General features: G+C 41.6%; 1 protein-coding gene across 1 annotated transcript; it reads right to left on the reverse strand.

The window, feature by feature from the left end:
* Nucleotides 1-7,792: 7,792 nt before the first annotated feature.
* On the reverse strand, nucleotides 7,793-13,148 carry LOC139461803 (uncharacterized). The gene is made up of 4 exons (XM_071243278.1): nucleotides 13,118-13,148; nucleotides 10,936-11,079; nucleotides 8,017-8,262; nucleotides 7,793-7,827 (listed from the first exon to the last, which is right to left on the reverse strand). Exons 1-4 carry the CDS (start codon nucleotides 13,146-13,148, stop codon nucleotides 7,793-7,795), a joined length of 456 nt encoding a protein of 151 aa, XP_071099379.1.
* Between the last annotated feature and the right edge of the window lie 601 nt (nucleotides 13,149-13,749).

Genomic DNA, 13,749 nt, shown 5'->3' on the forward strand with positions numbered 1-13,749 from the left:
ATTTGCCATGTTTTTCCCGTATCTTGTGTTAATCACATTCGCGTCAAACGGGACAGAAAATAATATAAATAATTGCATTGGATTTATCAAAAAGGACAAGATCAGGTTTGTTGGCCTTGATACGTCTGAGACTGTATACGGGCCTATTCCAAAGAAGTTTGTATTTATCATTTTCCATGACACCCTCTACATATTCTGGGTCGTCCCATTGATGGACCTCTGTGTCAAAACCACAAAAATGGCGAAGACGGTAATAAAAGGAAAGAGCCACTCCATCATTTCGCTTAAGATATTGTGTTTGTGCCAAAGTTGGGCCTTAACTGACAATGTGTTAGGCAGTCTCTATAAATTCATTGCATAATCAACATTTCGTATTTACATTTTGATGCAAAATCACAAATTGGCGGTTTCGAGTGGGAAGTGACTGGTCCTGAGCATCAAAAAGCCATCTGTTTCACTTTTCAGGCCAGCCAACTACATCCAAACGAAGTACTCTGCAGGGTTGCTGTTTTTGTCAACTAACTGCACATAGACTCGATGAAGTGGTAGTTCAGATTGCCTTTCCTTGATATAGCATTTCGCTTTGTTGACACTCATTTCTGTACCGTCCATCAACAAAATCCACATCTCCGAGGTCACCACCTTCTCTTGCGAATACATCCCAAATTGAGTTGACCAGCAATTCATAAAAGACTTGAGTAAATCTTCAAAATCCATTCGTGAGGCATAGAATCATAAGTGTTTCTTTAAAGTAGACGCAATTTATGTATACCAAATTTCTGTTATTATTGTAAAGACGACGTTTCGGTATAGATCCTTCCACCGTTGTCAAACAAGACTCTCTTGCTTGACAAAGGTATAAGGATCTATACCGAAACGTCGCCTTTACAGTAATTACAGAAGTTGGTATCCATAAATTATGTCTACTTTGTCATCCGTCAACTTCTAATTAATGCCTATCAAACAATTAAGCTTTTCTGTAGTATATTCAGCACATCGAGAGGTTACGGTGGTACTGTTTAGCCTCTTCAGGGATCATTATTTTAACCAGCAACATCCTCACAACCCCAACATCTCTTTCTGGCTCCTTTCTGGCTCCTTTCTGCTCCATGTAAATAATGTCATTGGAAGCGCAGTACGATGGCCGTTATCTGTAAGACACCTTGTAAATATTTTGTATTCACTATTCATACAAGTAATAGGGCGGAAGTTTTTGGAATCAGTCAATTCACCTTTCTTTGGGAAGGGTAACTGTATTGTTCGACCTTTGCACAGCAAAGGCGGAACATCCCCTGTATCTACAAGAGAATTTAAACAGTGAAGTAATGGTGTTTGGATACAAGGTTGGTTGGTTGGTTGGTTTGTTGTTTAACGCCGCACTCAGCAATATTCCAGCTATATGACGGTCTGTAAATAATCGAGTCTGGACCAGATAATCCAGTGATTATTATCATGAGCATCGATCCACGCATTTGGGATACGATGACATGCATCAACCAAGTCAGTGAGCCTGACCACCCGATCCCGTTTGTCGCCTTTTACGACAAGCATAGTCACCTTTTACGGCAAGCATGGGTTGCTGAAGACCTATTCTACCCCGTAATCTTCACGGGTCTTGGATACAAGGAAACAGTTCCAATGCCGGTTTCGAATACCATCAGGCCCTTGCGCCGTATTAGATTTGGACTTTTTGATTACATTTTTCAGGCAATCAGGTGTAAGGAAACACAACAATGGTGACCTTAATTTTTCATGCACATTGAAGTCCTCTACCCATGTTTCCTCGAGGTTACAGTTGCAGTGTATAGATCACGACTGTTTCCAAAACCTTTCACTGGAATCCATGGTAGGTCTGTTCTTAGCACTTCCATTGGTTGCATTTAATTGCCTGTAAAAATGGTTTTCATTAGATTTTAACAGTTTATTTGGTTTTATGAACTTATTTTCTTGTCCCACTTTCTCTTCCATTCTGTCCAAACCTTTAACTTTGCCTTCAGAGAATCAAGAATTTGATATAGAATTGATTTTTGTTGTCTTGTACTTTAAAAAAAAATGAATTTTGACGTTTTGACATTGATTGCCCTGAAGAGCGTTATTTCAAGCAAAGTTCTATCAACTATATATCTTCCCTTGTTTAAGTTAGTTTTAATTGGAGCCCGTTTTTCTTTTGAAAAATAGGCATTAATGACATAAAGCAACCCATGCTTGCTGTTATACAAGGCGACTATGCTTGTCGTAAGAGGCGACTAACGAGATCGGTTGGTCAGGTTCGCTGACTTGGTTGATGCATGTCATCGTATCCCAATAGCGTGGATGTCAATCGCTGGATTGTCTGGTCCAGACTCGATTATTTACAGACCTGCATCATATAGCTGGAATATTGCTGAGTGCAGCGTTAAACAAAAAAAAGCCCAAACAAACAAACAAACATAGAGTTTACTACACGACTGACTACCTGATACTATCTTATAACGAATTGTTTCAAGACGTATCTAACGAGCGTAACTTATCAATGAATTAATAATCAGGAACGAAGTCAGTCATAATCTGACAGAAGGTCATCACCATGGTGTAGCCAATCACGGACCTGAAATTAGATCATGTGTTTGATACCAGTTATCTCACATAGGTTTCTCTACAGATGTGGAAGAAAGTGAGTGGGGGAGTATGGTTTTACGCTGCTTTTAGCAATATTCCAGCAACATCCATTGTACCTATGTCGGGAATCGAACCCGGGTCTTCAGCGTGACGAGCGAACGCTTTAACCACTAGGCTACCCGACCGCCCCTGTGGAAGAAAGGCATTAATGAGATACCATTACTCTCCTCCGACATTAAACTGAAACAGTGTCATATTCCCATTTAAGTTTATACACTATTATGCATTTAATGAAGTCCGTTCTGTTTGCGCTCCTTCATTGACATCATTTTCCCACAATGCGCTTTCTGGAGACATTACATTCAATTTCACAATTCAATTATATTTTTGATAAACGTCTTGGTTTGGTAGCAAAGATGCCCCCCTGAATGCAAAGCATCTCTTTCGAGCAAAACAACAGAGGACTAGACAATCGACCGTGTCAACTGATCTGAAGGTTGAGTTATCTTTTACTGCTAACTCTTCTCAATCGGTGCCCCTATCATACCGGAAGTGTTGACCTCGCATTATTGTTACCTAATTCAGTTAATTCTCCAACAATGACCATTCTTCAAGCAATAATTTGACACCGTATTTAAAAGCCATTTTACAACTGCTTCAGAACAACAATCGCAGTGCTACCCAGCATTACGAACCTGAAAATATCCCTAGTATTCATACGAATCAATTGCAAAATTTAACTTTCACCCTGCCAACCGCAACGGATGGCCTTGTACACTGTTGTGATAATTTTCTTATCAATATAGTCACGTCCGGCATGTCTCAGCTACGTTTCTGCCAAGATACTCATAAACCAATCACATCTGAGCTTTTTCGCCTAATAAGTTCAAATTTGCGTTTCGTGGTATTCCGCCTTTGAATGTTGTCTTTTCTCAGCAGCGTATTGCGCCACTTTCTTCATTTTTTTTCAAAGTAGGTGGGCTGGTACAGTGCAGGTCGGGGCAGCCGGAAATCGCCACTCTAGATATCTCTCTGCGAGCTGCTCCAGGATGCAAAAGCCGACAGATCCGGTACGGGAGTGTCTTTCACCATTGCTACGCTACACTCAAGTCAAAGCCATGTCGGATTATCTGCATATATCTTGTTCATTTTAACCATACACCTGTTACCAGATATCAATTTCAGACAGTCTTGAGTGGCGTTGATACTTCAGACTACTTGTCACATTACTCTAATTTCTTATATTCGCCTTCCGCATTAGTTATTATTTCATAACGTAACCACGTTTTCTCTTTCTACCCTATGAATGCTTTAATGTTACCGTGTGGATAGTGGAATCCATGGCAGTAATCACCCACCTCGGATCTAACGACCAGGGCCCCGTTCCACAAAGCGATCATAGCGATACGACAGTCGTATGCCAATGTTAGAGTATGGGAGCTACGGTCGTCTTAGCGCTACGATCGCTTTGAAGAACGGGGCCCAGCTACAGATCTGCTCGTCTCTCCACCTGAGACGGCTGCTGATGGAAGCCGTTGACCACAATCATCTGATCCAACATGGTGCCGAGGAGTCAGTTGATGGGGGCGCGTTCCTACTCAACCAACGACGAGGCCAGGTCGAGCGAGGGACCTCGGGACAATGCAGATACATCAGCCGACCATACGGGCCATATATGGTGATACGGTACATTTGGGATGGTGTCCACTTATCCAGCTTGTTTGTTTGTTTGTTTGTTTGTTCGGCCAGCGTCACTTTGTCCTCAACCTCATGTCATCTCTCAAGTTATTTACTTAGATAACTTTCGCGTTTTGGCAGGGTAGGGTGCTTATTTCCGGTTTGTCTTTGGTCTCGGCCGGATATGCACGTTCGTACTTGACAGAGTACTTGTGGGCTAAATTAATTGATGCTATATTTTACATTTTATTTTAGTCACCAAATTTATAGGTGCTTATCAGCTGTCGGGAATCCACCTTTTTGCCATATTCTATTTCTGTCAGCTTTTAAGCAGAATATATTAGTTTCCTAATTATTATTGCTTTTGCTGTTGACGAAAGTAGTCGCCAATCACTGCTGCTACTGACAACACCAGTTGCCCATTCAAATACCTTTGCTTGATGCACCTACAAGTTCAAACAGTGTCAAACCAAACCAATCATCAAGTCACTATCGTTACCAGTATAGTTGGAATGTATACTAGTATTTCAAATTATTTTTTTTTATCGTTATTGCATATACAGTCGTTTCATTTCCTTATATATTTCAGGGACGGTCGGGTAGCCTAGTGGTTAAAGGGTTCGCTCGTCACGCCGAAGACCCGGGTTCGATTCCCGACATGGATGCAATGTGTGAAGTCCATTTCTGGTGTCCCCCGCCTTGATATTACTGGAATATTGCTAAAAGCGGCGTAAAACCGTACTCACTCACTTATATATTTCATCAGCAAGATATTTAAACATTATTTAGAGGTTATCAGATGGCAAGGTTACATAAGGTTATTTTATGGCAGTTTTCATATCATACCCGATATCAACCCGAGATCCCTATATCAGCTTGATGGCCGAAGGCCAGTGAGCTGATATGGAGGCCGAGGGTTGATATGATCTGATATGGGGTATGAGATGAAAACTGCCATAAAATAGCCTTTTTATCATATACCATAACATCAAATTTAAAATGTATCCAATCATAAAACATCTCTCGTGTATGTCCGTAAAATACTAAGAAAAGATATGTTCACCTTGTTTAGAAGATATTGTCACGGAGAAGCTAACCGAGCAGACGACGTTCCAAGGGAGGTAACTCTAATTTCTTACCACTCGGCTCATGTCGATCGCCATTTCAAAATGCATTGACAAGCCATATTTATCAGCCCGGGCGGGGTGTAATACGGGTCTGGTTAGGACACCGCCTGTGATATGACCGTCTCCATATTGGCTAAATCGCAGATTAAATATGGCTCATGCCTCATGATAATGAGTTTTATTAAACTTTTGTAATTCTTGCTTGTGAAAAATAATGATTTGAAAGGCCGGTCGCATTGTTGACAAGTTCGATCATCCGTGACAGCTCGATAAGAGTTTCAGACCCTTATGTATAGCTAGTTGCTATTTTGCGTTGTCATTCCACTGTTCACAATCTCAAGCCATGTGCATATGTTGATGAGCATGGGTTCTCGTAAATCCACTTCCTAAACGAAAGCAGAGTACAGACTTCTTGTCTGACCTACTTGGTGTGTTTACTTAATGGATTAGGTGTGTTTGAGTTCGAGCCTCTAGGTAAACAGTCTGGGTTCTGCCACTTCCACGTCTTCCTGTGTGCGTGACCGTTGTGGGCGTTGATTGATGTGGGCGTTGATTGATGTGTGTTGATGATGCGGATAAACACCAGCCAGAATTGTTTTCTGAATCAAAGATGGAGGTTTGGAACATTCACGTATTGTATATACATGTATCTGATAATTAATTAGTTCTTTCTTTTTTATGGGAAAGCAAGCGTCGCCATTTAATTACGTAAGAGATGGACGAGTATGTATATGTACATTGATGTAAGCGTGGATCATTTAATATAAAGTTGAACCCGCATAATCCAGATGGATTAACGTCAGGATTACGGTTGGCCAACAGGATCTAATAATTTCAGATATGAGTAAAACTTTTCAAAGTCGTTATGAATGTAATCAGTGCATTAAGGCATCAGACGTCAGTATGTCTGTTGTGAGGTGAGGTGAGGTGAGGTGAGGTGAGGTGAGGTGAGGTGAGGTGAAGTTGGGTTTAACGTCGCGTCCAAGATTATTGCACTTACATAGCGACGTGCATGCACGTGTATGTGTGTGTGCGGCTGCTTGTACTATTCCGGACTGATGCCGATTTATAGTGCTAGCTCACTGAGATACCATGCCGCAGTTTAACATGAATACCCCACTCAGACACAGTATACTGACTCCGAGCCGACCAGTCCGGGCGGACGCTCTACCACAAGAACACGGAGGCGGTCATGTCTGTTTTGAAATTATAACAACACCATATGTATAGGTAAGACTATGCTGTTTAAAAAAATCTGATTTTAGAGGTTTTCGGGAACATAATTCTTCAAGAACTTGCTCATTGTTTTCACTTTAGGTCTGCAAAATCAACCCTATAATCATGTTAGCCATACTCATGCTCTCAACACGTCAGAGGTAAGAGGGAAAAAAGCTTCTTTTAAACATGTATGATAGTTTTCAAGTTTAATGGGTTTTTATCAAAATGTATTAACTTTAATGTAACATTTTCAGTCGGCCAAAATAGGCCCTTATCCTTCCTAATTCCTCCCGGGGAAAAACGTATGGGATAATGTTCCCTTTTGCATCTTTTGACGATCCCAGGAGTTGTTCTGATTAGCGGGGTCCAGAGTAACGAGGTTTCACTGTATTTGATTCCAGTGTGTGTCAATCAGGGGAATCACGTGTCTACATACCTGTACATTGACTTAAGGTAGACCATTGACAAGACAAATGGTTTACTCGACGAGTAGATAGCTTGAGGCGAGTGGATGAATAAGTTCACTGTGTATCTGTCACCAGCGATAAAGATGTAAGATACGCGCACCACTCACATGTCCCATCTTCCTGTATGTGCGAGCTGTGTATATACTGACATATATATAATCAACATTAACCGTACACAGCGTTTGACCCAAGACAGGAATATGGTTGAACTTAGGTCTGTAGATACTCGAGTTCAGACAAGACAATCCTGTGACTGACATCTTGAGCCTCAGTCATCTTGAAACCCCCAAGCATGACAACCTGATCCATTTAGTCGGGTCCTACGGCGAGCATAGGTTGCTGTGGACATATATTGTTACCCAGAATCACCACGTCTCAGTGTCTACCAGCTGACAGCACATGATATCTGCTTTCACAATCATGGAAGTTAAAAGCTCTTGTACGCAAAGCTCAACTGTCGGTGATTCTCCAGTGTTCTGACAGATGGAATAAAACGTTTCGTCTTCAACACCGTAATGTATGACAGCCATTTCGAAAAACAAAAACAAACATGCAACCATTCTTATGAAACGATTAATTTTACTTTGCAGTAACCAACAGTGAAGAAAATGACCAAATTGATTATAGAAGTGATTTTAAAGGACGTTTGTGAATCTGATGTGCCTTGCCAGCGACCACGAGAGGACGTGGGGATATTTCTGTTTCTCACAGCAGTTTTTGACACAGCGTCTCTGCAAATTCTGAAACCAAGCAACAAAATGTTCGAGAAACGATTCTTAAATCCAGTGTGAATGATGTGAAAGAGAATGTGAATTGCGGGCAAGTGATACGGGAATGGTTGGGATAACGACATGAATTGCCATGCAGTATAATACATGGGTATAGTAATATTCTGTATATTGGAAGGCGTAGGTAGATACTCATCACACCTTCATATTTTATTTTGTTTCCAGGATGTATTTTGACATCGCTCAGTCCCGTCTCTACCTCCTTCTCCGTCAGCCTCTCCCCTACCATCATCACCACCTGCTTCAACATGGACACTTCAATCATCCCGTCCCTGTTGACGTCCAGCACCGCCAGGGCCTCCTTCAGGTGCCGCAGCTCCTGCTCCATGGCGCCGACATGATGCGACATCAACACGGCGTACTCGTCAAACTCAATGTAGCCACTGTCTGCGGGAAAACGTCATCATCAACGCTATCATATTATCTGTATTGTTGTATTTTCTTTCCCATACGATTATATAGTTCGTCTGTGTGTGATCTTGTATGTGAGTCTTACTGACTTCGTTATGTATTCCTAAACGTCATCATGTCTTCATCCCCTACTTTATCATTTTATCCCTGCTTTAATCATGTTATTCCCAACTTCAGCATGTTATCTATGACTTTATCATGTATCTCTGAATTTGTCATGTTATTCTCATCTACAGCATGTTATCTCTTTATCATTTATCTCAGACTTTGTCATGTTATTCCCAACTTCAGCATGTTATCTATGACTTTATCATGTAATTCTCATCTTCAGCATGTTATCTATGACTTTATCATGTATCTCTGAATTTGTCATGTTATCCTCATCTACAGCATGTTATCTCTTTATCATTTATCTCAGACTTTATTATGTTATTCCCAACTTCAGCATGTTATCACTGACTTTATAATTTATCTGCTTTTATCATGTTATTCCCAACTTCAGCATGTTATCACTGACTTTAGCATTTATCTCTGACTTTGTCAGGTTATTCCCAACTTCAGCATGTTATCACTGACTTTATAATTTATCTGCTTTTATCATGTTATTCCCAACTTCAGCATGTTATCACTGACTTTAGCATTTATCTCTGACTTTATTATGTTATTCCCTACTTCAGCATGTTATCACTGACTTTATAATTTATCTGCTTTTATCATGTTATTCCCAACTTCAGCATGTTATCACTGACTTTAGCATTTATCTCTGACTTTGTCATGTTATTCCCAACTTCAGCATGTTATCACTGACTTTATAATTTATCTGCTTTTATCATGTTATTCCCAACTTCAGCATGTTATCACTGACATTATCATTTATCTCTGACTTTATTATGTTATTCCCTACTTCAGCATGTTATCTGACTCTATAATTTATCTGCTTTTATCATGTTATTCCCAACTTCAGCATGTTATCACTGACATTATCATTTATCTCTGACTTAATCATGTTATTCCAACTTCAGCATGTTATCACTGACTTTATAATTTATCTGCTTTTATCATGTTATTCCCAACTTCAGCATGTTATCACTGACATTATCATTTATCTCTGACTTTATTATGTTATTCCCTACTTCAGCCTGTTATCTGACTCTATAATTTATCTGCTTTTATCATGTTATTCCCAACTTCAGCATGTTATCACTGACATTATCATTTATCTCTGACTTTATTATGTTATTCCCTACTTCAGCCTGTTATCTGACTTTATAATTTATCTGCTTTTATCATGTTATTCCCAACTTCAGCATGTTATCACTGACATTATCATTTATCTCTGACTTTATTATGTTATTCCCTACTTCAGCCTGTTATCTGACTTTATAATTTATCTGCTTTTATCATGTTATTCCCAACTTCAGCATGTTATCACTGACATTATCATTTATCTCTGACTTTATTATGTTATTCCCTACTTCAGCCTGTTATCTGACTCTATAATTTATCTGCTTTTATCATGTTATTCCCAACTTCAGCATGTTATCACTGACATTATCATTTATCTCTGACTTAATCATGTTATTCCAACGTCAGGATGTTATCTGACTTTATCATTTATTCACTGACTTTATCACTTTATCCTGACTTTATCATCTACTTCTCATGTATTCATGTTTTCGCTGACTTTATCATGTTTTCTCCAACACTTTAGGGGCGGTCGGATAGCCTAGCGGTTAAAGCGTTCGCTCGTCACGCCGAAGACCCGGGTTCGAATCCCGACATTGGTACAATGTGTGAAGCCCATTTCTGGTGTCCCCCGCCGTGATATTGCTGGAATATTGCTAAAAGCGGCGTCAACCCATACTCACTCACTCACTCCAACACTTTATCCCGTCTTTATCATGATAGCCCTTCTTTACATTGTGTTTTCCTGGCTTCAGCGTGATTTTCCTGAATGCGTTGAGTGAACTTCATTATGATTTCCCTGATTCCACTATGCTGACGTTTTCAATCCATGACATCCTTCTGTTATCCCTGATATACCACTTGAGAAGCCGATGCATAACTAGTCGTGTGTATGAGTAAATGCCCCTGTAAGAGTTCTAAATGCATTAAGTGAAATACATAAATGGGTAAATGTGAGTAAACTAACATGCACTGTCTGATAAAATGCGTTTAGGAGTCATAGAGGTTAATGCTAACTGCTACTTGTGAGAAAACAATACAATCCCTGTTAATACTTAAACCACAAATGTCAACATTACAAATGAACGAATAGCTTCATGAACATTCGCCAACTTAAACATTTTTGTTTACGTTTTCTGACGTTTCATGGAATACCGCTTCCGCAAAATGCAATTTACAGCATTCTTTGACAAGTGTGTTCTTGAATGTTGCCTCTAAAATTTCCGTTAATGTACAAAGAGACATATTCATATACCGTATATCTTAATTCTGTTAGATTGTTATTATACGTAAGGCTAATAGTTCCATCAGAAACTACAAATGTTTACATACTAGTAGTTTGATGGGGTTAACATGTAAGAATGTTCATAATCATACACATATGTACACATGTTCTGATCTATATATTCGCTTCAGAGTCTTGCTGTACTAAAGTATTTTTACGGTAGGGGAAGTAACTCTTACTGTCTTCGTCCACTTCTTTTATCATTGCCTCAGCGTCCTGAAGCGTCGGGTTCATACCCAGTAGGCGAGATGCTCTCAGCAGTTCGTGTGACGAAATGCGTCCATCTCCATTTTCATCGATAAGGGAAAACGATTTCTTTATCTCTGTCAACATGAATATTATGTAGAAAAGGCATTCACCTCAACGCTGAACATTTATCAAGTATTTCATGGTATCTCCTCCAAGGGGGCATAGGGTTGGGCTCCCCTTTACTGTGACCTAGGATGGCCTTAACTGGTCCACCGGGTACATGTGGCACACACAGTGACCTAGGATCGCCTCAGCTGTTACACCGAGTACACGTGGCACAAACAGTGACCTAGGATCGCTTCAGCTGTTACACCGGGTACACGTGGCACACACAGTGACCTAGGATCGCTTCAGCTGTTGCACCGGGTACATATGGCACACACAGGGACCTAGGATCGCTTCAGCTGTTGCACCGGGTACATGTGGCACACACAGTGACCTAGGATCGCCTCAGCTGTTACACTGGGCACATGTGGCACACACAGTGACCTAGGATCGCCTCAGCTGTTACACCGGGTACATGTGGCACAAACAGTGACCTAGGATCGCCTCAGCTGTTACACCGAGTACACGTGGCACACACAGTGACCTAGGATCGCTTCAGCTGTTACACCGAGTACACGTGGCACAAACAGTGACCTAGGATCGCTTCAGCTGTTGCACCGGGTACACGTGGCACACGAAGTGACCTAGGATCGCTTTAGCTGTTACACCGGGGACATGTGACACACACAGTGACCTAGGATCGCTTCAGCTGTTGCACCGGGTACATGTGGCACACACAGTGACCTAGGATCGCCTCAGCTGTTACAATGGGCACATGTGGCACACACAGTGACCTAGGATCGCTTCAGCTGTTGCACCGGGTAATGTGGCACACACAGTGACCTAGGCTCGCTTCAGCTGTTACACCGGGTACACGTGGCACACACAGTGACCTAGGATCGCTTCAGCTGTTGCACCGGGTACATGTGGCACACACAGTGACCTAGGATCGCTTCAGCTGTTACACCCGGTACACGTGGCACACACAGTGACCTAGGATCGCCTCAGCTGTTACACCGTGTACATGTGGCATACACAGTGACCTAGGATCGCCTCAGACGTTACTCCGGGTACATGTGGCACACACAGTGACCTAGACTCGCCTCAGCCGTCACACCGGGTACAAGTGGCACACACAGTGACCTAGGATCGCCTCAGCTGTTGCACCGGGTACATGTGGCACACACAGTGACCTAGGATCGCTTCAGCTGTTATACCGGGAACAAGTGGCACACACATTGACCTAGGATCGCTTCAGCTGTTACACCGGGTACATGTGGCACACACAGTGACCTAGACTGGACCTAGCCGTTACTCCAGGTACATGTGACACACACGGTGACCTAGACTCGACCTAGCCGTTACTTCAGGTACATGTGACACACACATTAACCTTGACTCGACCTAGCCGTTACTCCGGGTACATGCGAGTCACACATTTACATAGACTCGACCTAACCATAACTGCAGGTACATGTGACACACACATTGACCTAGACTCGACCTAGCCGTTACTCCGGGTAAGTGTGACACACACAGTAAAATAAACTCCGGGAACTTGTGACACACATTGACCTAGACTCGACCTAGCCGTTACTCCAGGTACATGTGATAAACACAGTTGCCTAGAATGGAGCTAGCCGTTCCTCCGGGTTCGGGGCGGTCGGATAGCCTCGTGGTTAAAGCGTTCGCTCGTCACGCCGAACACCCGGGTTCGAATCGCGACATGGGTACAATGTGTGAAGTCCATTTCTGGTATCCTCCGCCGTGAAATTGCTGGAATATTGCGAAAAGCGGCGTAAAATCAAATTCACTCAATCACTCACACTCCTCCGGGTTCGTGTGGCAGGCACAGTTAGCTACGGTGCAGGGTGTACCCGGCCGTTACTCTGTGAACCTGTGAAGTTATTAATACTTCATCAAACACGTATTCCATAGTTTGGATCTAGTAATGTTGGTGTTGAATGGCACCACAGGTCTAGTCAGACAAAGAAATGCATGCAACTACAATGTATAAGTAATAAGCATAGCTCTTGTAAGACTTCCTGTAAATAGTAGGTGACAAACCCTTAATCTGTGCCGGCGTCATATCTTCCATCGTGTCTGAAAGGAAACATAACCTGATCGTAGTGACATTCTTACAGATATTCGTGCGTAATTCATTCTTTGAATTGTTTAAAACTAATTGTGAGGAAACTATAGCATGCTATTACAAGAAACATTGACTACCCATCCGCGTCTGTACATGAAACTATTTACGATTGGCATAGTTCCCGCCCTCCCGATAGAGAGATGGGTTGGGTCTCATGCAGTCTATGGGAGATAGACATTGTATCAGAATTTGTAAAAAAATGTTGTTTAATCAAGATTTAACTATCCTCAATTAAAATTCGTTACAGAAGAAAAGTTTAAAGTAAGGAAAGTTTACGCACGCACCAGTGTTTCATTATATTTAAATGAAAGAACATTAAAGCTATATATATTACGTATTGGGAATAAAATACAACATATAAACCTGTAAATCAAACCCATTACCTTGTAGTGTAGGGCATTAAAACCAGGCGGTACAGTAGGGCTCAGTAGCAGCTATAGCTGGCCTTCGCGCATGCGTCGTGCAGCTGTAAAGTCAGGGGTCGCAATAGTTAGAGTCCGGCAATCGGATTGTAATAGTAAAGGTCCGGCAATCGGATTATTATTGT

The sequence above is a fragment of the Haliotis cracherodii genome, unplaced genomic scaffold (assembly GCF_022045235.1).
Source record: "Haliotis cracherodii isolate W230 unplaced genomic scaffold, xgHalCrac1.p SCAF_1, whole genome shotgun sequence".
In the NCBI taxonomy this organism is placed as follows: Eukaryota; Metazoa; Mollusca; class Gastropoda; order Lepetellida; family Haliotidae; genus Haliotis; species Haliotis cracherodii.

Coding starts and splice junctions, on each gene's coding strand:
- LOC139461803 (XM_071243278.1), bottom strand. CDS start 13,148: ATGGAAGATATGACGCCGGCACAGATTAAGG. Junction 11,080..13,117: donor GACGCCGGCACAGATTAAGG/GTTTGTCACCTA, acceptor TCATGTTGACAG/AGATAAAGAAATCGTTTTCC. Junction 8,263..10,935: donor AAAAGAAGTGGACGAAGACA/GTAAGAGTTACT, acceptor GTTTTCCCGCAG/ACAGTGGCTACATTGAGTTT.